Raw genomic sequence first — 22,655 nt, 5'->3', positions numbered from 1 at the left:
ATCCTTCAGAATCTGAGAAAGAACATGAATTCTGTAGATCATGGGGGTCCATGTGTCTTCAAGTTGTTCTTGCTGTTAGGATTTTTATTGTAATTTAGTAAGTGGTTGTGAGTGGGAAGCTGAAGGTGGGGGTGCCCCGTATCGAGTACAGAGGGAGAGATCGTGATGCTGTGTCCTCTGACTGGTTGCCCAGGGTCGGTGTGGCCATACTCGAGGTCCCCTTGCCTTCCTTTGCCAGGTATGGCCTTCAGGACTGGGTGATGTGCTAAGTGCACGTGCAGTCTGCAGCAGGCCCTGCTGAAACAGAGGTGTGTTCTTCAGAGAGGCTGTGACTTTCCTTCTGAGGTCTCTTTAAGGCCAGAAAGACTGTTTTGTTGGCCCAACATCTTGACATGATTTCTGTATGTCACAGGCCTGTAGTAAATATTTGTAGACTGATTAGTTTAATCAAAAGAATGCTCTATTGGTTCATTTGTGTATTACTCTGCTCCATTGGTGGTTACTGCCTGGAGTACTGTTGGGAGAGATTGTAAGGCATCACTGGAATGCAGCAGCAATTAATGCTGGATGGATTAGTGATGTCTGGTATGGTTGTGCTTGGGTGTGTTACTAAGCTGTTGCTGCACAAGAAGTTACCCCCAAACTCAGTGGCTTGAAGTAGTAAGCATTTATCTTGTAGTTTCTGTGGGTCAGGAGTTTGGGAGCAGCTCACTGGATTATTCTGGCTTAATGTATCAAGGTTCTCCACAGAGACAGAACCAATAAGGTAGATTTCAATAGAGGTAGATATACAAGAGAAGGTTCTTTAGGGGAATTGGTTTATGTGATCATGGAAGCTGAGAATTCTGGTGACAGGTTGTCTGTAGGCTGGAGACCCTGGGATTCTATGGTCAGTTTCAACTGATGTCTGAAAGGCTCAGAGCTGGAGCTCCAATGTGGCTATTTTCCTTTCAGGGGCAAAGGCCTGATAACCCAGGGTGGGATGTTGGGGAGGCTGCTGGAGAAAGTCCTGAAGTCTCTGTGGTTCTGATATACAGGGCCTGGGGAGGACATGGTCTCAGTTCCAGAAGGCAGAAGGAAAATCCCTTTCTGTTTGAACTCTTAGGCATGTGGATGGTACCTACCTCTACCCAAGAGCAGATCTTCCTCTCATTCTCCTTAGGTTACCCTCCTCTCAGATGCAGCCAGAGGAATCAGGTCTCTTTGCGATCCTTAATCCAGTCATGCTGGCATCTAACATTAACCATCATGCCCACGTTCTCTCATGAGGCTGCAATCATCTGAGGAGTGTGTCAGGGGCTGGAGGGTCTGTCTGTGTCCAGGGACTCCCAGTGGGCAGGCTTCCCAGATCCTTACCACAGGCACTGAATGGTGTAATGGGAGGACCCTTGTCCCCCCGTCATCTTAAAAATAACTCCCAGAGGACAGGGGAGATGGGGAGAGGAGAGGGAAGAAGGAGAAGGGAAGGAAGGGAAGAGAGAGATCAAAGTTCTGTAACTTAGGGGTGGATCATTAATTCCAGTTTGCACTTAAGAGAAAAGTAATAGACTCCTCAAATGGAGGAACATTTAAAAACTCTGAGTAAGTCTGGTGTGGTGGCGCACATCTTTAGTCCCATAACTGGGGAGGCAGAGGCAGGCAAATCTCTGAGATCAAGGCTAGTCTGGTTCACATAGTGAGTTTCAGGTTAGCTGGGCTACAGGGAGACCCTGTCTCAAAACAAACAAACAAACAAACAAACAAACACAAACAAACAAATACAACTCCCCCTTCTCCCCAAACCTCTGAGCATATTTTAGAACCACTACAGGGGGATGAGAGTGCCTATGCCACCCATTTACCATCACTGTCAAATGTGACCTTAGAAAGCATAGGGATGACCTTGAAAGGGGTGCTACAAACCTGACATGTTCTGAAGGGGCAGGAATTATAGTAAAACCCTATCAGCTGGTAGGGTGACTGTGAGGTGTGGGGTGCCTGAGGCAGGTCCCTGGGCCATGGTGCTCAGAGGAGCAGAAGAGGGGATGGGCTCAAGGTAGAGGTGGTGAGAGGACGGGCTCAAGGTAGAGGTGGTGAAAGGTGGCTGGGGTCTTGGTGGTGTTGGTGTTCTGTTCAGGGCATTTTTCAGAGTCCTGGCTGACTGTGGCAGTCCTGACTGCCTTAGGCCGAGGTTTACTCTAGCCACTCCATTGGCATAGACTGAGACTTTCTTTCCCCATCAGGCTTCAATGAATGGCAGCTGGCGCTTAGCCAGGTGTGGGGTGGGCCAGCTCTAGGAGAGAACCAGATGTTGGTTGCTGATTCCATGGTCACCGGCCTCCCTCTCCCACCTCCAGCTGTATCACAGAGTCTGCATCAGGTGCCCTGGACATCTCTTGCTCTTTAACGAGAGCTTTCAGGCCTTAGCATCTAAGCCTATGCTTGCCTGCACTGAGACAGGCTCCGGTCTTCACCCAGAGTGAGGCTGTTTGGATATTGGGAGATGCATTATGTCCATGATGGTGAAATTTATGAAACTAAACTTGATCTGATGTGAATGAGTTTGGGGATCATGAGATGGGATATTTGATACTGGATTTTACTGGAAAGTCCACCCCCATCCCACCTCAACCTGTGACTATGAACCAGTAAGAAGCCCTGCAGGGCCTCAGGCTGGCCAGAGCTACAGGAGACAGGACTGGCTACCATACTCACTGACTCAGAGCAGAACTCCCCAGCTTCTCCAGGGCACCCTGACTCCTGTCATCCTAGTCAGTGCTTAGCTACTCCATGTAGCATTTTGGGAAAGCTGCTCAGTCACCCAGCTTTCTGGGAACCTGAGGGCTGATTTAGTTAAAAATCTCTGTACTCAGGTACAGTGTCACTTGGTCTCCAGATCTGGGATCCTAAGGTCAGACAGCTAAGTGGCCAGGTCTTGGGCTCGCTCTCTCTCTCTCTCTCTCTCTCTCTCTCTCTCTCTCTCTCTCTCTCTCTCTCTCTCTCCTCCCACATTCCCCCTCCCCCTCTCCCTCTCCCTCTCTCCTTCCCTCTGTCTTCACAGAGCTGGAGAAACTTTTTCCTTGATAATTGTTTCCTTTTCTAGATGACCACATTAGTATATTTAAATCTCAGACTAACAGTAATTAAAAAGCACACAACTAGTCATTTAACCAACTGTGACTAGTAACAATCAGATACATAGAGATTAAAGACACAAGTACAAACACGTGTTAGTAGCATTAAAAATGTAGGAAACAGCATATCTTAAAATGAAATGGAGATCTTCTTTAAAGGGTAAAAACTCATTCAATTTTATGTCTTACAGGGTTTATACTGAGTTCAATATTGTGTGACTGTATTAATTCAACTGTGAACCTAAAAATTTATAGCCACCTTTGAAAGAGATGTATCCTTGCTCTGGAATGTGTTTCTGAATATGTTAAAGCTGTAAGGAAATGCTTCTTCTAATCATGTGGTTATTAAATTTAAAAAAAATTAAAAAATAAAATAAACTTAAAAAATGCAGTTGTTTTACTTAATTGATTTTGCCACTAGACCCGAGAGAGAGAGAGAGAGAGAGAGAGAGAGAGAGAGAGAGAGAGAGAACAAGGAAGCAAGCCTTAGAAGGGGAGACAAGTTTCCACGAGTGATTGGAGGCAGCCGAAGGCCCTGCTTGAATCTAATTGCCGCAAGTGCTGCAGTTTGTTTCTGCTAATGGTTTTCTGCTGAGAGGGCTTGGGGACAAGGCAGGTCCTTGGCGACTGGAGGGGCAGCATTTGTTTCAGCTGCACAAGGGGTATAATTCTGCTTTCGGGACAGGGTCTATTTTTCCTTACTATCTATCAGCATAAAGTACTTTCACTGAACACTTTGAATTAAGGATCCATTTAGAGATACTTTATTCATATTTAATTATAGGCTGCAGCACCGATCTTTAATTACCTTTTTTATAAGCCAGCTAGGAGCATCCACTAGCGATCAATTATTGTGTATGTGTATGTGTGTTTGTGTATTTGCGAGAGCATGGCAGGGGGTGGGAGTTACTTCCAGCTAGAGAAGAGAAGATGGCTACAGGGATGCTGGAGCTTGGGGTGCGACAGGGGTCTGCCTGACAGGTGACCTCTGTCCTTTCCTGGCCTTCTTTGCTTCTGCTGGTAAAATTGAGAATTTGATTACTGCTGCAGCTGGCTCAGGTGCTGAGTTAGCAGCCAGGTTTAGTGGTATCTTGGGGCCTCCTCCATCCCTTGATGTGGGCAGAAATTTGTGGGAAGCCCCCTTCTGGTCCCTGGGGGAGTTAGCTAGCCAGGCTTCTTCTCTTGGAGATTAGGATCTGCTTGCCTCAGCCCTTTCCTTCCCTGTGGGGTGCTCTTGGCAGCTGCTCCTGTCACATAGCCCTAGAGATGCCATGTCACTCTTTGGTTGCAGTGACTCTGCAATGTCCCTGCAGTGACACAGGTTTGGAGACTGGTTGTCCTAAGAAAATGAGCTGATATTCCCTGGGCCAGCAGAGGTTAGGGTTAAGGAGTGAGGCTGTAGGAAGATTGAGCCATTTTAGCCACCTGGGGGGTAAGGGCCAGGTTCAACTCTCTGTCAAGAAATGCTCTCCTTGGTGATATTCCAGGAACTATGAGTTTCCATAAGACCCATGTGGAGCTTGTTATGCAGTGGCTGGGTACACTGCTGAAGCTCTGTTTTCCTTCTATCCCTGAGTCCTTGTCCCACTAAGAGGGTATGGAGGGGCTGAAACCCACACTTATTGAGTCTCTTAGGGGCCCTGGGTCCTGGACCTGTGTCTCTCTGTTATGCATCCCACTGGTACCTGAGAACATACTCTATCAGTCAGAGCCCTTCAGCTGTGTCTGACAAAACTTTACTCAAATTGACTTAAGCAAACAAACAAGCAGAAAAGAAATTATAGGGTAGCTACTTGGGCGTGGCTCAATCAAGGGCCTGAAATTATACCCAGGGTTTCTTCTCTCTGTTTCTTGGCTCTGCTTCCTTGCTGCTATTTTGTGACCCTTGGCATGAGCAGAGGTACATTTTTTCTGCTCAGGTTTAGAAAGAATTTCTTCTTCCACAGCTTAAACAAATGCAGAAAAATGTAGTTTGGTTGGACTAGTTGGGCAGTGTGAAGAAATGCAGAAAAATGTAGTTTGATTGGACTGGTTGGGCCCCTTGTCCATTTCTGAGGGAATCAGAGTGGCTGGGCTGCTCAGGGTTCATAGGCCAGGCTAGGGTCTTACCTGGAGGAATAGGTGGGATCTGCCTAGATAAACCTCATACATGATTTGTTCTTTCACTAGTCTGGGCAACTACCCATTGAAATGTTTGTATGAGGAGGAGTGTGGGGCAGGAAGGTCCAGCTGTTTCAAAGGAAGAATAGGTTGATTTAGTTCTCCAATGGTGAATATAGTGGATTTAGCCATTCTACAAATATTTACTTGACCCTGCCTGCTTCCAGCTCTGTATAAGGTGCCGGGAGTTCAGCAGTACCAGGGTAGGCAAAACCCGTAGCTCATTTGGTACTGATGTTCTCATGGGTTTATGGGGAAGGTGGTCCTGGTGTTTTCCCATCCCAAGCCCAGGTCCATGATGAAGGTTCTTATGCTGAGAGACCCAGAGAAAGTGAGTAGATAGCACAAGAGAATCTTGCTCTCATGAAGGAGGAGAAAGGCAAGTGTGTTGTTGGGGGAACAAGAAGAACTAGATGGTAGGAGGAGGAGAAATGAAGTCCGTGAAGACCCCTGTGCACATGTGCAGATATGCCCTCCGCATGTATCTTCTGTCCTGCCCCCTCCATGTGCCTGGTGTGAATCTGCACCATAGCAAAGGGGTCAGTCAGAACCCATAAACTGCAGAAACAGCAAATCTGCTGTAGGACACTGAACAGCTCTAGCTCATCTTCTTGACAGCGTCTTGCTGAAGTAGGCCACCATCTTCTCAGTTACTCTGTTCTCTTTCTACTCCTGACAGATCCATGATTTGTTCCTGAGTTTTGATGACACCCCTCTGGGGGCAGCATCCCTGGCCCAGGTCCATAAGGCTGTGCTTCGGGATGGTCGAACTGTGGCTGTGAAGGTCCAGCACCCGAAGGTACAGGCTCAAAGCTTGAAGGACATTCTCCTGATGGAGGTGGGTGCTCCTTACCCCATTTTCTCCTTTCTTTGTCCTTAGTCTGTTTTTCCCTTGGAGCCACAAAACCTCAGGGATACTTGCTCAGGCTGGAGGGTGGACTGTGGCCCTTTGAAGAGCAGAGTGGGAGAGGAGAGCTGAGACATGACCAAAGAGGGCTGTGTCATGAGAATTTGGGAACTACAACCTGGCAGGGCTGGTTAATTCTTGATTTTCCTGGAAGCCCTCTGGAGTGGTCTCAGAGCACATTGAGCAACTGATGAGCAAGGAGAGCTCCTGGGAGATGCAGTAGAAGTGAGAGGAGCCAAAGGTGGTCTCCCGGGCTAGAAAGCATTTGATCATGTGTTACATTACAGCATAAGTGGGTGTGTGATCAGAGAAGCGATAGAAAAGTGGCATGCAGATCACATAGAAATGTTTATACAGATTACATGTTTGCTTATATGACGTTGGTTTTGAATGAACAAACTTAGCTTCTTTGAAAATGGCTTTGGGAAAAGCTGTAGAGGGCTTAGTGTGCTCCTGGAGTTTTCTAACTGTGTGCAGACAAAGGGAGAGAGGGGTTGAGCTGCCACTCTTGGAGCAAAAGCCAGCACCCTTACAGGGAGGTCAGCAGTCTGTTCCCCTGCTGGCATGTCTGTCTCCTTCCCATTTCCTCCTCCCTTCCTTCTTAATCTGGACTGTTTATTCTTTCAACTCACTTTAAACTGCACATGATTGAGGTCTCTTCTGTACTGTGTATTGCATGGTTGCTGAGGACATGTGAGTGAGTCAGCTCCATCTCCATCCTCCCCATTAGGAGGAGGAGACAGGTGTGTAAACAGACAACTCTCAAAGGATGCTTGCACTGTGCATGGGGTTGACAAAAGGGCCTCCCTGGAGGGGTGACATTCTTGTGGATTCAAAGGACCCACAAGACTGCTGGGAAGTCTTGTGGGGAAGACTGCTGGGAAGACCTCAAGGCTTAGAGGAGCAGAGGCTTGAAGATTTTCTACTGGCTCAGATGGTAGGAGCTGGAAGGGATGAGGCTGGGAGGATTGGCAGGACAAGGGAGGGCCTTTATCCCGGGCTAAGGTGTGGAACAGTAGCCATAGTCAACACTGACATATTTGTGGGACTGACAAGATCTGATTTTTCCCCCCCATTTAAGAATTTTAATCAGGGAACTGTCATGATCAGATGTGCACTGGAAATAAAAGTGTGTTGGCAGTCGGGAGAATGTATTGGAAAGCCAAAAGACTATAGCCATGAGGCTAATTGAGGGGCCGCTGCTGTATTGGTGTGAGAGAGAAATAATGTATGAAGCAATACAGTGTCATAGGAGTGGAGGAGAGAGCTGGGCTCAGTGGGGGAATGATCTAGACTTTGTGATCAGCTTTTCATGGGGAGGGGCAAGGCCTGGTCTGAGTGAGGATGAGGCTGAAGTGTACTTTCGGTTTCTGGTTTAAATAGTGACTTTTGTTGCCTTGGCCAGGGTCAAGTTTAGGAAAAAGAAAAAGAAAAAGTGCTCTAGGTATTTGGAAGAGGGAATTTCAAACAGAATGTGGGGTGGAATGAAGAGGGATGGGATTACCAAGGACCCCAATGGGATGGTGAGAAAGATCACCAGCTGCAGGAGAGCCACTGCAGTTTGCTTCATTCCCTTTGCTGTGCTGTGGAGAGGCAGAGAGAAAAGGTAGTGTGCTGGAGCTCCAGAGCTGGGGGCCTCTGGTAGGACCTGGGACTGTTGTGGGCTTGCCCAGTGGACCTGCATCACAGTCAGAAACCTGGCAGTTGGTGCCACAGATGTGCTTTAAAAAATGGTATCTGTCTGTCTGTATGTCCATCCATCTATGCATCCATCCATCCATCCATCCATTCATCCCAGCTTGCATGCTTGCGTGTGTGTGTGTGTGTGTATGTAGAAGTCAGAGGACAACTTGCAGGAGTCATGTTCTTTCACCATATGGGTCTCAGGGATTAAACTCAGGTCATTAGCCTTGGCAGTAAGCACCTTTACCCATTGAATCATCTTGTAGGCCCCACAGGTATGCTTTTGAGGCAGGTTTTTCTCTACTTGGGCTCCCCAGTATTCTACAAGTATTTCCCATTGGTCAAACCTAGCTGTGAGCAGGTTGTAATGGGAGCCTGGGAGATACTTTATTATCAGGGTCAGGACTGGGTCTCAGAACAAAGTGAAAGAGCAGTAAGGTGGCTGGTGGGAGCAGGAGGCTGAGACTCTGTTGTTAGCAGTTTCTGTAGGGATATCCCTGTTGGCCCGAAGTTTGGTTGGCCTACAGATTCAGCTATGAACAAGGATACTTGTGGTAACTGAATCTAAGGGAGCAGTTTGAAGTCATGTAGTGGATTAGTTAATTTTCTCATCACTGTGACAAAATGCCTGGCAGAAGTAATGTAAGGGAGGAAGGTTTGTTCAGGCTCTTGGTTTCAGAGGAATTTCAATCAATCCCAACAGGGAAGCAGGTGGCAGAAGTGACCGTGGTGTGGGAACATGTAGCAGAGACTCCTCACATGGTAGCTGACAGGAAGCAGGGAGAGCAGACCAGAACCAGAAACAGGGATAGCCTTCAAAGGTCCACCCCTTGTGACTGGCTCCCACCAGTCAGGTCTTACCTCCTAAAGTCTTCAAAATAGCTCCTGAAACTGGGAAACAAGCACTCAAAGCATAGGCCCATGAGGGACAGTTCAGACTAAAATGGTAGCACTTAGGTATATTAGTGACTAGACAGATTCAGTGGTTAAGAGCACTGACTGCTTTGCAGAGGACCTGGCTTTGATTCCTTGCTCTCATGTGGTAGCCAACAACTGTTCAGAATTCCAGAACTGACCATATACCCTCTTCTGACCTCTGTGGGCATCGCATGCTTGTGGTGCACTTATATACATGCAGACAAAAAACTCATAAAATAAAAACAAGTACATTCAAATATTATAAAGAAAAATAATATATATTAAAAAATAAGGTGGGAGGAGGGTAGCCAAGAAAGAACTGTGAGGGGCACCACCACACTGAGCCCCCCAAGGCTAAGCTGCTCAGGGGACTGAAGGGACCTGGCCAAGGAGATTGGGGGCCAAGATTGAGCAAAGCTGCTGTTGATGAAGGTAGTAAACTGTCAAAAAGAGAGTGTTGTTGTTGTTTTTTCTTGTGTGTGTGTGTGTGTGTGTGTGTGTGTGTGTGTGTGTGTGTGTTTGTGTGTCTTTGTTTTTTTTGTTTTTTAACAGGGTCTCCCTAGTCATAGCCTGCCTGGAAGTCACAATGTGAACCAGGGTGGCCTTGATCTCACAGAGATCCACCTGCCTCTGCCTCCCGAGGGCTGGGACTAAAGGCCCATGCCACCACGTCCAGCATACATGTCAGTTATTAAATGCTGCATAGCCAACTCCCGTGAAACTTAAACAACTGTAGCTTAAAACAGTAATGAGTTCTGCCAGTGCATCGGCACTTAGGTCAGGTCTTCAGAGTCAGTGATGTATTTTATATAGCTCTTGCTGAGGTGGGTAGAGGGCTCATGTCCCAGGTGGCTCACTCAGGGCTAGTAGGTTGGGACTGCCGTGGTCTAGGAGCTCTGTTGGGACTTGGGCCTTATGTCCTCTCTGTGCAGGCCTCTGTGTGGCTGTTTGGGCTTCCTCATGGCATGGTGGCTGGGCTCTAAGAGCCAGTGTCCCCAGAGAACAAGATTGGAAGTGTGTCACGGTTTCATGGCCTGGCCTGTGGCACTGCACTTCCTTACTCCATTGGTTCAGGGGCTGGGAAATAGACTACACTGCTTAGCAGATGAGTAACAAGAAGCTTTCTGTTTGGATAGGAAATGTCCCCTACAGGCCCATGTATTAAATGCTTGATCCTTAGCTGGTGGCACTATTTTAGGAGGTTGCATACAACTTAAGAGCTAGGGCCTAGTTGGAGAAAGTAGGTCACTAGAGGCATGCCTTTGAAGGTTAGACCTAGTCCCTAGTGTCTTCTCTGTCCTCTGCTTCCTGTCTGCCATGAGGCAGACAGCCTTTCTCTCCACTGCCGTGATGTTCTTCCCAGAATGGAAACAATGGCTATGGACTGACACCTGGAACTGTGTCCAAAATGCATACTTTCTCCTTTTAGAGTCAGGCAATTTGTTACAGTGACGCAAAGAGTGATAAATACATAGGTTCCAGAAGCATATTGGAATGGGCATTTGTTGCAGTCATTTTGGAAGATAAGATTTCCAGAATCACTCAGCATTATCAAGTAGGGGCATCAAACTAGGAAAACACTGACTGAAAAGGGTATTTTGGATTGGGAGTATTTTAGAATTGTTAGGGAGAGCAGCTGCAGAGGTGTGAGGGGTGAGGGAGAATTGAGACCTGAGGAAGTGGGGGCTTGGTGTAAAATCCTCTTGTCCAGTGTTGTGCCATGCGAGGTTGGGGAGAGTTAGCACAGAGTGTGGGCTTTAGTGCTCCTGAGACACACATCACCGTTAGCTGACAGGGAAGAGACTCTGGAGACTTGGCAGAAAGAAGCAATTGAGAAGTCAGGTCCAGGAGGAGATTCAAGAGAATGGGCACCAGGAACACAAAGAAATATTGGCCTTTGGTGGGTCTTTGCTTGGACAGGAGAAGAAGGCAGTAAGGATGAGTGCAAATGAGTGTGTGGGGCCACTGAGAGGGGAGGGAAAGTGGGCAGCAGAGTGTGTACCAGCCTGATAGCCTCTATTTTTTCTCTGTAGTGGGAGGCAAGACCATCTGCTAAGATGGGTAGGAGGTGGCATTGAAGGCTTGAGGGGGTGAAAGTTTGGAATAGCTACTGTGTGCATTGAAGGGGGAGCTGATAGGCTGAGGGACTAGTACTACTGAGTGGCACTGGTTGTGTGCCTAGAGACTGGAATTTTTGGAGAATCTGTTGGTAGCTAAGGCGTGGCTGTAGCTGGGAGGAAACAGGAGCTGGAGATGATACCTGGGTCTCTGATGGTTCTTGAATCAGGCAGGAGCCCAGCAATGTATCACAGCCTCTTGGGCCAGGAGGACAGCTGTCGGTTTGCTCTGTTCAGATCCATACTGGCTCCCTATGAAATGGTGACTGTAAGGTCAATAGTAATAAGCAGTAATACAGGTTTGGCATCTTCCTCCTTGAGGTTAGTATTGGATGCTTCTGTTGGGAAGAGTGCTTGGCAGGTCCTGTGCAGGGCACACTGTCCTCTTGGTAGTGGCTGGGAGCACAGGTAGATCAGAGATTCAGAAGAGCAGCTGCAGGAGGCCTGATGTCCGTACCCCCCACCCCCGTGATCCCAGCCATCAGCATGAACAGCAGCACTGGGCTTGGTCCCTGGTGGGAAAGTCCTACTCTGGTCACCTTTCTCTGCTGTAAAACCAAGAAGAGCCCAATTAGAAAGCTTATTTTGTTTGACATTTGAAACAGAGTGACAACCCTGGGAAGGTGTTTAGGCCCGCTTGGCAGAAGAGTGATTTCTTTCTAGGGGATGCTACAGCCACCTTGGCTGGTAGAAGCTTAGAGATGGGCATGGAGGGCTGCTTGTCTGCATAGGCTTCTGTGCTTGCTTCTGCAGCCCAAAGCATCCTAACTAGTATAAACAGTAGTCCTCATCTCTTCACTCTCAAAAATCTCACTGCAGGAGACCTCTATTCACACCATCCTTATAGCAGATATGTGTTCAGACTTATAACTCACCCCCTTAAAAAAGCAAATATGCAGAAGTTAAGACTATCAGTCCCTCTCTATGTAGTATGAATTACTTTAATCCGATTGCCTTCCTCTCAAGATCAGACAGTGATGACTCTCTTCCTCTACTCTGTAACACTTCTAGCCTTGGGCCCAGGCCCTCTCCAGCTCTTTCTGCCTCAGATCTCTGGACTACCCTCTTAGTCCAGACCTGCCCACTGAGTCCTGATTCCCTGCACCCAGACTAGCTCAGTTCTCCAGCTTAGTTTGTTATACCCTCCACAGGCTGGTCCCACCCCTGTCTTGCCCTTGGCCTCCCCCCTTGATCTGCCTGCCACAGACCTGCCTACTACCCAGACAAATATACCATATATCAGTCATCAAAGAAGCTTCTTTTTTGCAACAGATGGAGGCTATTATAGAGTTCCACAACTGATTACACACAGAAAATATAGGTCTAAAGAGATGCCCAGCCCTAAGTGACTCATCTACAGTGGAACCTTGACATCTAAGACTCATAGAACATAGTAGAACAGGGGGTAGAGAGAAAACTAATCCATCCTTCAACTCTCACCGGTGAAGTTCCCTCATTCAACAGAGTGTGACACATATGGAAGGCCACAACTGGCCAAGTTTTAGAGAATAAGAGACTTCAGAGTATGTGTCCCTGGGAACCTCATCCACCCATGGCTCAGGGACCATTGAGGAAACAAGAACAGAAAGACTGGAAGAACCAGGGTTGGTGCATGACTATAAACAGAGGCTTTCAGGCCCCTGGGATCTTGCTCATAAGAACTTGCAACAATGGTGACAGCATGCACAAGACCCATGCCAATTCAATCAGACAGAAACCCAGCCTAGAACCGGGGAGATGGGCAGAAGACTCCAACCTTAGCCAAGGAACTCTTGGCAACTGATTACTGCAGGGTGAGGGACAGTAGATCTTCTTTAAGGGAGTGACTCTAGGTAGGCTGACTGGACTCTGGTGGATGAACTTGCACTGAGAAACAACTAGGTACAAATGTTTGACCAGATAGGATATAACATATATGACAGATTGCATGAAATCCAGCGGTAAGAGAGGCGATGGGAGGGGAGGGTGCAGATGGGGGAGGAGTTCTAAATTTGATTAAGATCTATTATATAAAATGCATAAAAACTCAAGAAAAAAATACATTTTAAAAAAAGATCAGGACTGGAGAGATGGTTCAGCGGTCAAGAGCACTGGCTGCTTTTACAGAGGACCCAGTTTGAATTCCCAGCACCCACATGCTAGCTAATAACAGTTGGTTAACTACATTCTAGGGGATCTGACACCTTCTTCTGACCTCTGTGGGCATTGCATGACACTGGTGCACATACACACATGCAGATAATACAGTCATACACATAAAATAAAAAGTAATAAATAAGATATTTTTTTAAAAAGACCAGGCAGTGATGAATCTCAGGGATGCAGAAGGGACAACAGTCTCCTGCATTGAGGTTTTTGAGAGTGAAGAGGTGAGGACTGCGGGTTATACTAGTTAGGATGCTTTGGGCTGCAGAAATTAGAATGTCCATCTAGAAATAGATTTAAAAGCCTGTATTATCTCCCATGTGAAGACACCTAGAAGTTGTTCCTGTTGTTCCAAGGTTCTGATCTGGCATCTCATTGTGGAGGTGGATGCAGGCTCTTCCCATCTTTCAACTGGTCGTTAGCTTCACTGTTTCCTGGCTTGTCCTTCTAGCCTAGTGTTCCACACGGGCCCCAAACAGCTGCACAGTTCCTGGTAACATCCAAAGAATGCTCATTCTTTCTCTTATATTCCGTATATACTTTCTCTTATATACCCTGCCCCAAACGGAGCACCCTAGGAGTCTCTTCATTTATTACTGCTGGAAGTAATAATGGCATGATTGACATTGTACTTATTGTCCTGGTGGGAGAGAGGAGATCACCTCAGTGAAATCCTGCTTTCCTTGAGGGACATGAGGATGCACAGAACTGGTATTAGATTAGTCAGGAAGTGGGGGAGGTGGTTCCAGGGTTGGCACCCAGGAACGTACCATCCTAGGGTTTGGTGTTTTCTGTAACCCAGGCCCTGCCCTTGGGCATGGGGACAGTCCCAGGGACAGACTGTAGAGTGATGGCAGAGAAAGAGAAGCCGACTCAGAGCACAGCGCCTGACAAGCCTGGTGACACTGGTGACTTTGCACAGAAGAGAGAGGCACAGCCAAGGGTGTTTTTCAGCTTTGTCATTATCACCCGATACTGTCCCTTGAGCAGTTGGGCAGCTCCACTTCTAGATACAGTTAGTGATGCTTATTGATTTGCGTGGCTGTCCAGAGCCAGACTAATTGGGCCCTGAGATTGGAACAGTGATTCAGCAGGAAGGGGTGAGGAGACAGGCACCATTCTGCAACCTGCTGGCTGCCATAGCTGAAGTTCTTTTTGGTTTGGGGTGGTAGGGAGCTCAGCTGGCCACATTCACTGCTGTAGTTCCTGCTGGAGCAGGGTGAGGCTCCATGGGCTATGAGCTGGTGGTAGGACCTTCAGCCCAGGGCCGCCTATCACTACCCCGTGTCATTCCTCATTGTCTCTAGAAACTGGTGCCATCCAGTCCGAGCTCTGTTATTCCCTAAGAATCTAGTCATGGCCAACGCTATGCCACGCATGTGCCATAGTCCAAGGATACTCTGATACGCTGGGGTAGAGCTCTCTGGCCCAAGGTGTCAATATCCGATCCACTGCTTGATGCCACTTAGCCCTTCCCAAGGGTCTTTAAAAATAGTGACTCTTGTCAGTCATGTTTTTGATTTTTTTTGAGCAACATTTTCATGCTGTCAGTCATCTTGTTTTTTTCTAAATGTGCTGATTGAACAGTGGGTGGCTAGGTAATCTCAGTGTTGGCACAGAATTCAATGGCTGATTTTAGTTAAAAGATATAGCTATACATAAATATGCAGGGATATAAGCTGCCCCATGGAAACTTCCATTCACTGTGTAGCTCTGTGTTCTTAAACTTGTGCACTTTAATAACTTATCGGAACAAAGATAAACCCTGTGAATGACAGGCTGTTTACATAGCCTGAGTTGATTCTCCATGCTTATGCAGCACCCATTTTCACTAGTTTGGGTCAGTGCAGGCATTCTATTCAGTGCGCTGCTTTCCCATAGAGCATTGTTTCCTTTATAGTGCATAATAATGTGATAACGGTAACTTCACTGCAGTTGCGTCTTACCATTTGCACAGTGCTGTCTCTGCCTTATCTTAGCTTCCTGTTGTACTGACGCACACTGTATTATATGAGACAGGACTCTAGAAAGAAGGAACAGGAAAAACCTGGGTCCAGATTCTGTCTTGACAGTTCCAAGCTCTATGACCCTAAGAAGTGCTTTGACTTCCTAGAACCTCTTTCCTTCTCTGTGTGGCGTGGGCAGAAGGATTAAGTGAGAGTGTGTCTTTGAAGTGACCAGTTGCACAGTGCCAGTGTATAGTAGGTGGTACATAATGATTATTTCTATCACTAATTTTCAAATATCTACAGACTCCATTTTTCTGTTGTATTTCTGTTTGGCTCACAATTGCTTTTTCCCTACTGTGAACCAGTTACTTACTATACAGGAAAATAGTTTCATTACCTTTTACTTTGTTTTTCTTCTCTTTCTCTTTTTGAGAGAGTCTCACTCTAGCTCAGGCTGGCCTGAAACTCCCTATGTAGCTCAGGCTGGTCTTAAACTCATGGCAATCCCCTGCCTCAGTCTCCCTAGTGCTGGGACTGGACATGAGCTACCATGCCCAGCTCTCATTTTTACTCCTTTACCTTGATGGAGACATTACTTGTTGAATATACCTTGATTGATAAGGCTCTAGGTTTGGTAGCGAATTCTCAGTTATTATGAACTGTGGTTCTCAAAAACTCAGAGGTGATCCCTTTTCCCAAAAAAATCTCCCAAACAAAAATTCAGTTCATTTCGATTACACAAATGTGGGCATGTAATTATCTCAGAGAAGCCAAATACTTAGAAATATTCATGTGTTCATTTGTTTATGTACTCACTGATTCGTGTGAGTGTCCAATAAACATCTGTGAATGTTGGGAATATGCTGGCTGGTGGTGAAAACATTGGCTGCAAGAAGAATTTTATGGGGAAGATGCACTTTAAGAGAAAAATCAAAACGGCAAAGAGATAACAACACCTGTTTTATTTTAGTTGATTGCATCTGTTGTCAAAAAGAAACCAGAATGGATCTACTTAGGGCAGGCCCTTAGATGGCGATGTAATGAACCCAGAGGGTGAAATAGGCTTTTCTCTGCTCTTGTCAATCAGGAGAAGTCTGAGGTGGCAGCTGCTGCTACCCCTGCCACCCCCCCCAGACCCCGTGATTCTTCCCTTGATCCCCTTCCTCACCCAGTGAATGTTAGAGGGTTGGTGAATCTTTGACTTAGGGGAAAAACTGTGTTTGTACACTTCCTGGACTTTCTAACTGACATTAGAACTTCAAGTTGCCTACCTCCTGTAGGGGGACCGTGACCTGCTGTAAACTCAAGACTGCTGGCTTCCTTGCCAACAGACCTCTCATTATCTGGGGGTGGGGTATGGGAGGTGGAGATAGGAGGAGAGGTCTAAATATAATTGAGATGTAGTATACGAAATGCACAAAAATTCAATAAAAATATAAAATGAATATTATGTATTTGTGTGATGTATGGCTGTATGTATGTGTGTATGTGTGTGTGTGTGTGTGTGGTCCAGAAGGCAATTTCAGGAGTTAGATTCTTCTTCCCTTCCACTATGGATTCTGAGGATTGAACTCAGGTCGTTAGGCTGTGCAGCAAATGCTTCTATCCACTGAGCTATCTTGCTGGCCCACAGGCCTCTCATTTTAAAGGACAGAAAACTCCCCTTATCTAGTTTCATTTTTCACAGTATTCAGTAATTGTGGCTCAGTTACCCACAGCCGACCACAGTCAGTTCAGCATAGTAAGATATTTTGAGAGAGAGAGAGAGAAAGTATTTGTATAATTTTTATTACAGTATATGATTATACTAGTTATTTTTCTTACTTTCCTGCTATGCCTAATTTATGACCTATAGGCCTGTGTATATAGGAAAGAGCAGTAAATGCAGGATTTGCTACTATATGCACTTTCAGGTATCCAGAGAAGTCTTGTAAACATATTCTTGTCATGTAAGAGGGAACTGTTGTAACCACTGAGTAACCTACCACCCACAGAATGACTTGGAACCCAGTTCTAAGAGAAGGTTTGAGGTTATGAATTAATGTTCTAATTAGTTATTAGCAATTAATACTAATCAATGAAAAGTGTCTGACCGATAGTGTTAGGAATGACTAATTATGTAATGATTAGCAATGGAAAAAACCTTTAAAGTACCTTTCAGTACATTTGGATATTAAAGATAATTACAACTTTAATAAATAGTACGAACATACATGAAGTGCTGAGTAATGACTGCTTGGTTAGCGGTTCCCCCGGATAGGCTCTGGGTAGGCACATGTATATCCAGGTTTGTGAATACTCAGGTTTGGCCCAAGACGTAAAGTCCTGATTGTGCAAGTGAGAGAACTTACTTGAGCTCCTTTCCTGTACCTCCTGGATGAGGCCCCAGAATTTAGACTTGAGTGAAATGCCTGGAGCTTTTCTTTGCCAAAATTGAACCCAGAGAGAGTAATTCCGATACCATCAGTGCCCCTCCCCCCATGCCCTCAATCTGGGCAGGCCACTTTTGCTTCTTGTACACTTGCTCACTGCTTCAGTGGCAGCTGAGGGTCATCTGGGGGTACAGCTGAGGGTCATCTGGGGGTACCTGATGAGATGCAGTGCCTATAGGCTGCTGCATCCAGATGCCTGGGTCTGATGCATGGGACCCCAGCCTCGCTGTGGCCGCTGCTCCCTTCTTGTTTCGTGCAACAGAAACAGAAGCAGAACAAATGAAATTGGTTGGCATAAGGTCACAGGTCTAGCCCATGAGAGGCTAGACAAGACTGAAAAGAAATTAGACAACAGCCTAATGTAATTAAAAAGGCTTTGTTAGAAATTGACCATGGTAACCCCGTGTGATGATTCTTTTAGAATGACATCTGATACCTCACCCAGGACACAAGTTTCAAAACAAAGAAGCAAATGCTTTTTTTTTTTTGATGGCTTTGCTTTTAGATTTGGAATATTTTTTTTGTATTACAGAGGTCTAGTATGGTGTGCATAATCTGAGGCCAGCACAGAGGCACAGGACTGGCCTATCATGAGGGCTTGTAGAGGCCTTTTTGGAGATGAGAAGGGGAAGCTGGGGGTGAGGGGAGCATTGGCATCAAGTCCCCACATGTGTGGGGGCTGTGGTGAGTGCTTGCTTCTCACTGGGCTCTTGTTCTCTGCCCATGACATTTAATTCACATCATCAAACTGGCACCCAAATGCCCAATAAGTCTTCTCATCCCCTCTTCATCACCTCGTCATTCGGGAATCCACAGTGAACCCAACTACCAAAACCCTGAGCTTTTCAACCATGTGGACAAGCCTTGTCTTGTCTAGCCTGTTTTATTCCAATTATTATTATTTTTATTCTGAAAGGTCTTACTTTATTCAGAGAGCATAGAAAATAAGACAGGATGAGTGTATCTCTTATCCAAGATGGTTGGGATCAGGAGTGTTTTAGACTTTTTTTGATTTGGAATTTTGCACCTACATAATGAGATGTCTTGGGGATGGCACCATGTCTAATGACAGAATTAGTTTATGTCTTCTATATATCTTGTGCTCATAGCCTGAAGGTAATTTTATACATTATTTTTAGTGCTCTTGCATTTTGACTGCAGCCTGTCACATGAGGTCAAGTGTGGAATTTTCCATGTGTGATATCATGCCAGCACTCGTGAAGTTTCAGATTTTAGAGCATTTCTGATTTCAGATTTTTGGATCAGGGAAGCTCAGCCTGCATTATAACTGCTCCAGTACCACCAGCCACTCAGCTTGGGAAAGTAAAGAAGTGACAGCAGCAGCTCCACTCTGCCATATGCAGGTTGGCGAAGAACAGTGTGTACTGAGGATGTGGGTCAGTTGTAGAGAGCTTGCTTATTGTGTGCAAGACCCTAAGTTTAATCCCTAATACCCCATATGAGTAAATAAATGAACAACAACCAAAACAAAAGCAATAGGAGCAAGTATGGGAATGGGCACAGCAAGGTCTTTGGAGTTTGGTAGACCCCGTGGAACCAGCCTTGGATTCCCTTGTTTGGCAGATTTGGAAAAGTCTCGCAAACTCTCAGAGCCTGGGTGGCCTTGTCTGTGAGGAGGGTATGACACACTGTGCACCTACACATCTCCCTTGTTGTGTGGATTAAGGGAGCACAATGCTGGGTACCCAGCTAGTGGTTGTCAAGGTTACTTCTGGAGGCTGTTGGCCTAGCATCTTCTTGAACTAGTGGTAATTACAGCATTAGAAACCAGGGGAGCAGTTACTCTACCCACCTTTCCTCCAGGGGAGACCCAGGCAGAGGGTAGGAAATATACTTCCCTTGGTGTGTGCCATGGGCTGACTGACATGAAGCTTGGTGGATTTCAGGTGCTCGTCCTGGCTGTGAAACAGCTTTTTCCAGAGTTCGAGTTCATGTGGCTGGTGGATGAAGCCAAGAAGAACCTGCCTCTTGAGCTGGATTTCCTCAACGAAGGGAAGAACGCAGAGAAAGTGGCCCACATGCTCAAGCACTTTGACTTCCTAAAGGTAGAAGGGCAGGGTAGTAGGAAGGAGCCAGTGCAGGACTGGGACTGGTCCTATCTCTGGTATCTGCACTTAAAGGGTGTGTGTTGGGATACCTCCTTGCCTGAGGTTTCTTACTTACATGAGTAATTTGTTATTGGAGATACATAACTAAAGCCCTTGAAGGCGATTTCAAACAAATGAAACAAAAAAATTCAAACAAGCCAGGTGTGGTGGCGCATGCCTGTTGTCCCAGCACTTGGGAGGCAGAGGCAGGTGGATCTCTGTGAGTTCAAGGCCAGCCTGATCTACATAGTGAGTTTCAGGCCAGCTGGGGCTAGACCCTTTTAAAAAAAACCAAAAAAAAAAAAAAAAAAAAGAAAAACCAAACTATAGTGTGATTGTTGGCCTGCCAGTCAAGTAAACAGATGTTTATGGCATAATGGACACTAAGTGTCCCCTTGGGACTATGTGCTGTGGCCTCTGCCTCCACAGAGCATGGCTTAATAATAACGGTGGTGGCGATGATGATAGCTAACAGTACTGTACTTGAACCCTATTGCAAAGATGCATATTACACAAGCTCATTTAATATACATTTAATTTGCTGTAACACGTGTTTCTAGAAATCAATATAAAATGCAGACTTGTACAGGAGAACCTATGGGGATTATGGGGAAAATGGACATAAGGGTACAATACTCAAAAACATCACCAGTGGCACAGAAAAGAAGATAGAAACTGTAAGAAGAGAGGCACAGTTTACACACAAATGTCTAAGAAATCTGTAAGACCACAGGACACAGCATCCTCTGCTTTGAACTCAGCCTGTGGAAGTGGGCATATGAGGATTTTTGCCTGTGAGCTTCTATGAAGTGGTGGAAAGAGAATCATCTGAAGCTGGAAGTTGTAACAGCGGACATGGGTGGGTGCCCCATGTAGTACTGTTGAGGACGGACATGGGTACGTGCCCCACATGTGGTGCTGTTGAGGTGTGCATGTGTTTTGTATTCCCATATGGTGCAGCTCAGCTGGATGCAGTTTTCTGTGTTCACAGTGTTTCTATCAGGTGATAGTGCATGGGAGCAAATACAAAATTTGCATTTTGATCAAACCAAATATATTAATTGCATTGGAACAGAGTTGTGCTTCCAAAAACAAGTGTTCAGTAGAATTGCCCTATGTAATCAAAGATACTAAGGGAAATACTATCAAATTGTGGAATCCCAGCTGCAGGCCTCAGGAGAGGCTGGGCTTGGACACAGACACCATCATGGTCCATCACAGAAGGGTCTGCTGAAGAGGGGATGTGGGAGCTGGTTTTGAGGACCATGTTCCTCAGGACACAGAGTTGGAATGAGCAAGATGTAGGCCAGCATCACTGTTCTTCCAACATGCTTTGTCCTATGTGGGGGTTTGTGCTCATTTACTGGGGATAGGGAAGTTCCTGCCTTGCCATGACTTGGGGGATGGAGAGCCTTCCTGGGTTTGTGCAGAGAGCTTGCCTTTCAACTCTGAAAGAAACTAGCCTGTTTTAGTCTGCCTTCGATTGCTGTGAAAAAACACTGACCAATACCAGCATGGGGAAGAAATGGTTTATTTGGCTCACATCTCCCAAGTCACAGTTCATCAGGGAGCCCAAGGTAAGAACTCAGGGAAGGAACCTGGAGGTAGGAGCTGGAGCACAGGCCATGGAGGAATACTGTTTACTGGCTTGGTCCCCTGGTCCCTGCTCAACCTGCTTTCTTTTCTTTTCTTTTCTTTTCTTTTCTTTTCTTTTCTTTTCTTTTCTTTTCTTTTCTTTTCTTTTCTCTTTTCTTTTCTTTTTGGTCTGTTTGAGACAGTCTCCCTGTAGCCCTAGCTGGCCTAGATGCGCTATGGAGACCAGGCTGGCCTCGAACTCACAGAGATCCGCCTGCCTCTGTCTCCCAAGTGCTGGGATTCTGCTTTCTTATACAACACAGGACCAACTGCACAGGGGTGGCACCACTTACAGTGTGCTGGACCCTCCCACATCACTCAATAATCAAGAAACTGCCCCCCAGACATGACCACAGGTCAGTCCAATGGAGGCAATTCCCCAGTTGAGACTCCCTCTACCCAGGTATGTCAAGTTGTCAACTAAAGCTATCCAGCACACCAGCCCATTTGCCTCCCTGCAGAGAGTGTCACAGAAATCTAGAACCCTTTGCTGTGCTAGTTCTGAGGTTGTCTTTGCCTGGGAAAGGTGACATGATGATGTGGCTTCTGAAGATGTTGTGAGAAATAGAGGAAGTGATTAGGTTTCTGTAGCACAGAAACACATATAGGAGATGTGTGTGTGTATGAACCTGAGAATTCACAAGCTCAGGCCACAAGGATAGCTGACATCACATGCAGTGTCTGGACACGCTAAATGAGGTCAGCATGTCCAGACACTGCAGTCTGCTCTGTACAGTCAGCACTTTTGAGAAGCCCCCTGAGCTCTCTGTCCTAGGTGGATTAAGTACTTCCTCGTGGGAAGCCAAAACACAGATGTTTAGCTTTGAGTGTGTTGGGGGTCAGGTCTGTCTCAGGCTGGCTCTTGTTGTCCCCTGTCATGAATGTGTAGACTCTGCTGTGCACCCAGAGGTACAGACTGGATGTGGTAGCTCCACCCCACCCTTGACTACCAGGTCAGTGAAAACTGGGCTCTCTGCTGCATGGTAACAAGGGCTTCTTAGCATAAAGCTTCAGGGCCTCAAACGTGTGTCCACTTGCATGTCCCATTCTCCGCTTCCTTTATCCTGTATTTATGTTTCCTAGGCCTTTGCTGTGTTAGGCATTGGAGGTTGGTCTCTGCCCTGGAAAATGTCTCACTTAATGGGGAGCAAACAGACACATGTGTTGCTGTTGTACAGAGTGCTTTACACACAATAAACACATCTGTGTTTTGGTGGTTTCCCATGAGGAAGTACTTAATCCACCTAGGACAGAGAACTCAGAGGGCTTCTCAAACGTGCTGACTGTACAGAGCAGACTGCAGTGTTCAGTGACTTTTTTTGTGTGCCAGGCACTTACAACAACAGTGTGCACAATGCCATGATGATGCCCCTTTCGGCACTACCCCATTGCACAGCTGTGTCTTGAGTAGAGCTCCAGTTCCAGCCAAGGCTTTCTGACTCTCATGCTCATCTCAGAGTTTCTGCCACCTTTTACCTTGCAGAAGTA

General features: G+C 46.3%; 1 protein-coding gene across 13 annotated transcripts in view; it reads left to right on the top strand.

The window, feature by feature from the left end:
* Window positions 1–22,655, top strand: part of Adck1 (aarF domain containing kinase 1) — a 130,973-nt gene that overhangs the window by 73,313 nt on the left and 35,005 nt on the right. For all 13 annotated transcript variants that reach the window (XR_003850627.1, XR_003850622.1, XR_003850623.1 and 10 more), the window contains 2 exons: window positions 5,953–6,111; window positions 19,332–19,490. Coding sequence is in view for 2 of the 13 variants with exons in the window: in XM_029566922.1 (XP_029422782.1) it covers window positions 5,953–6,111; window positions 19,332–19,490 (318 nt within the window). In the remaining 11 variants the exon portion in view is untranslated. The remainder of the gene's footprint in view (window positions 1–5,952; window positions 6,112–19,331; window positions 19,491–22,655) is intronic.

The sequence above is a fragment of the Nannospalax galili genome, unplaced genomic scaffold (genome assembly GCF_000622305.1).
Source record: "Nannospalax galili isolate Female #2095 unplaced genomic scaffold, S.galili_v1.0 scaffold330, whole genome shotgun sequence".
NCBI classification, from domain to species: Eukaryota; Metazoa; Chordata; class Mammalia; order Rodentia; family Spalacidae; genus Nannospalax; species Nannospalax galili.
Note: the sequence above shows the minus strand (reverse complement) of the source record. Positions and strands in the feature narration are given on the sequence as shown.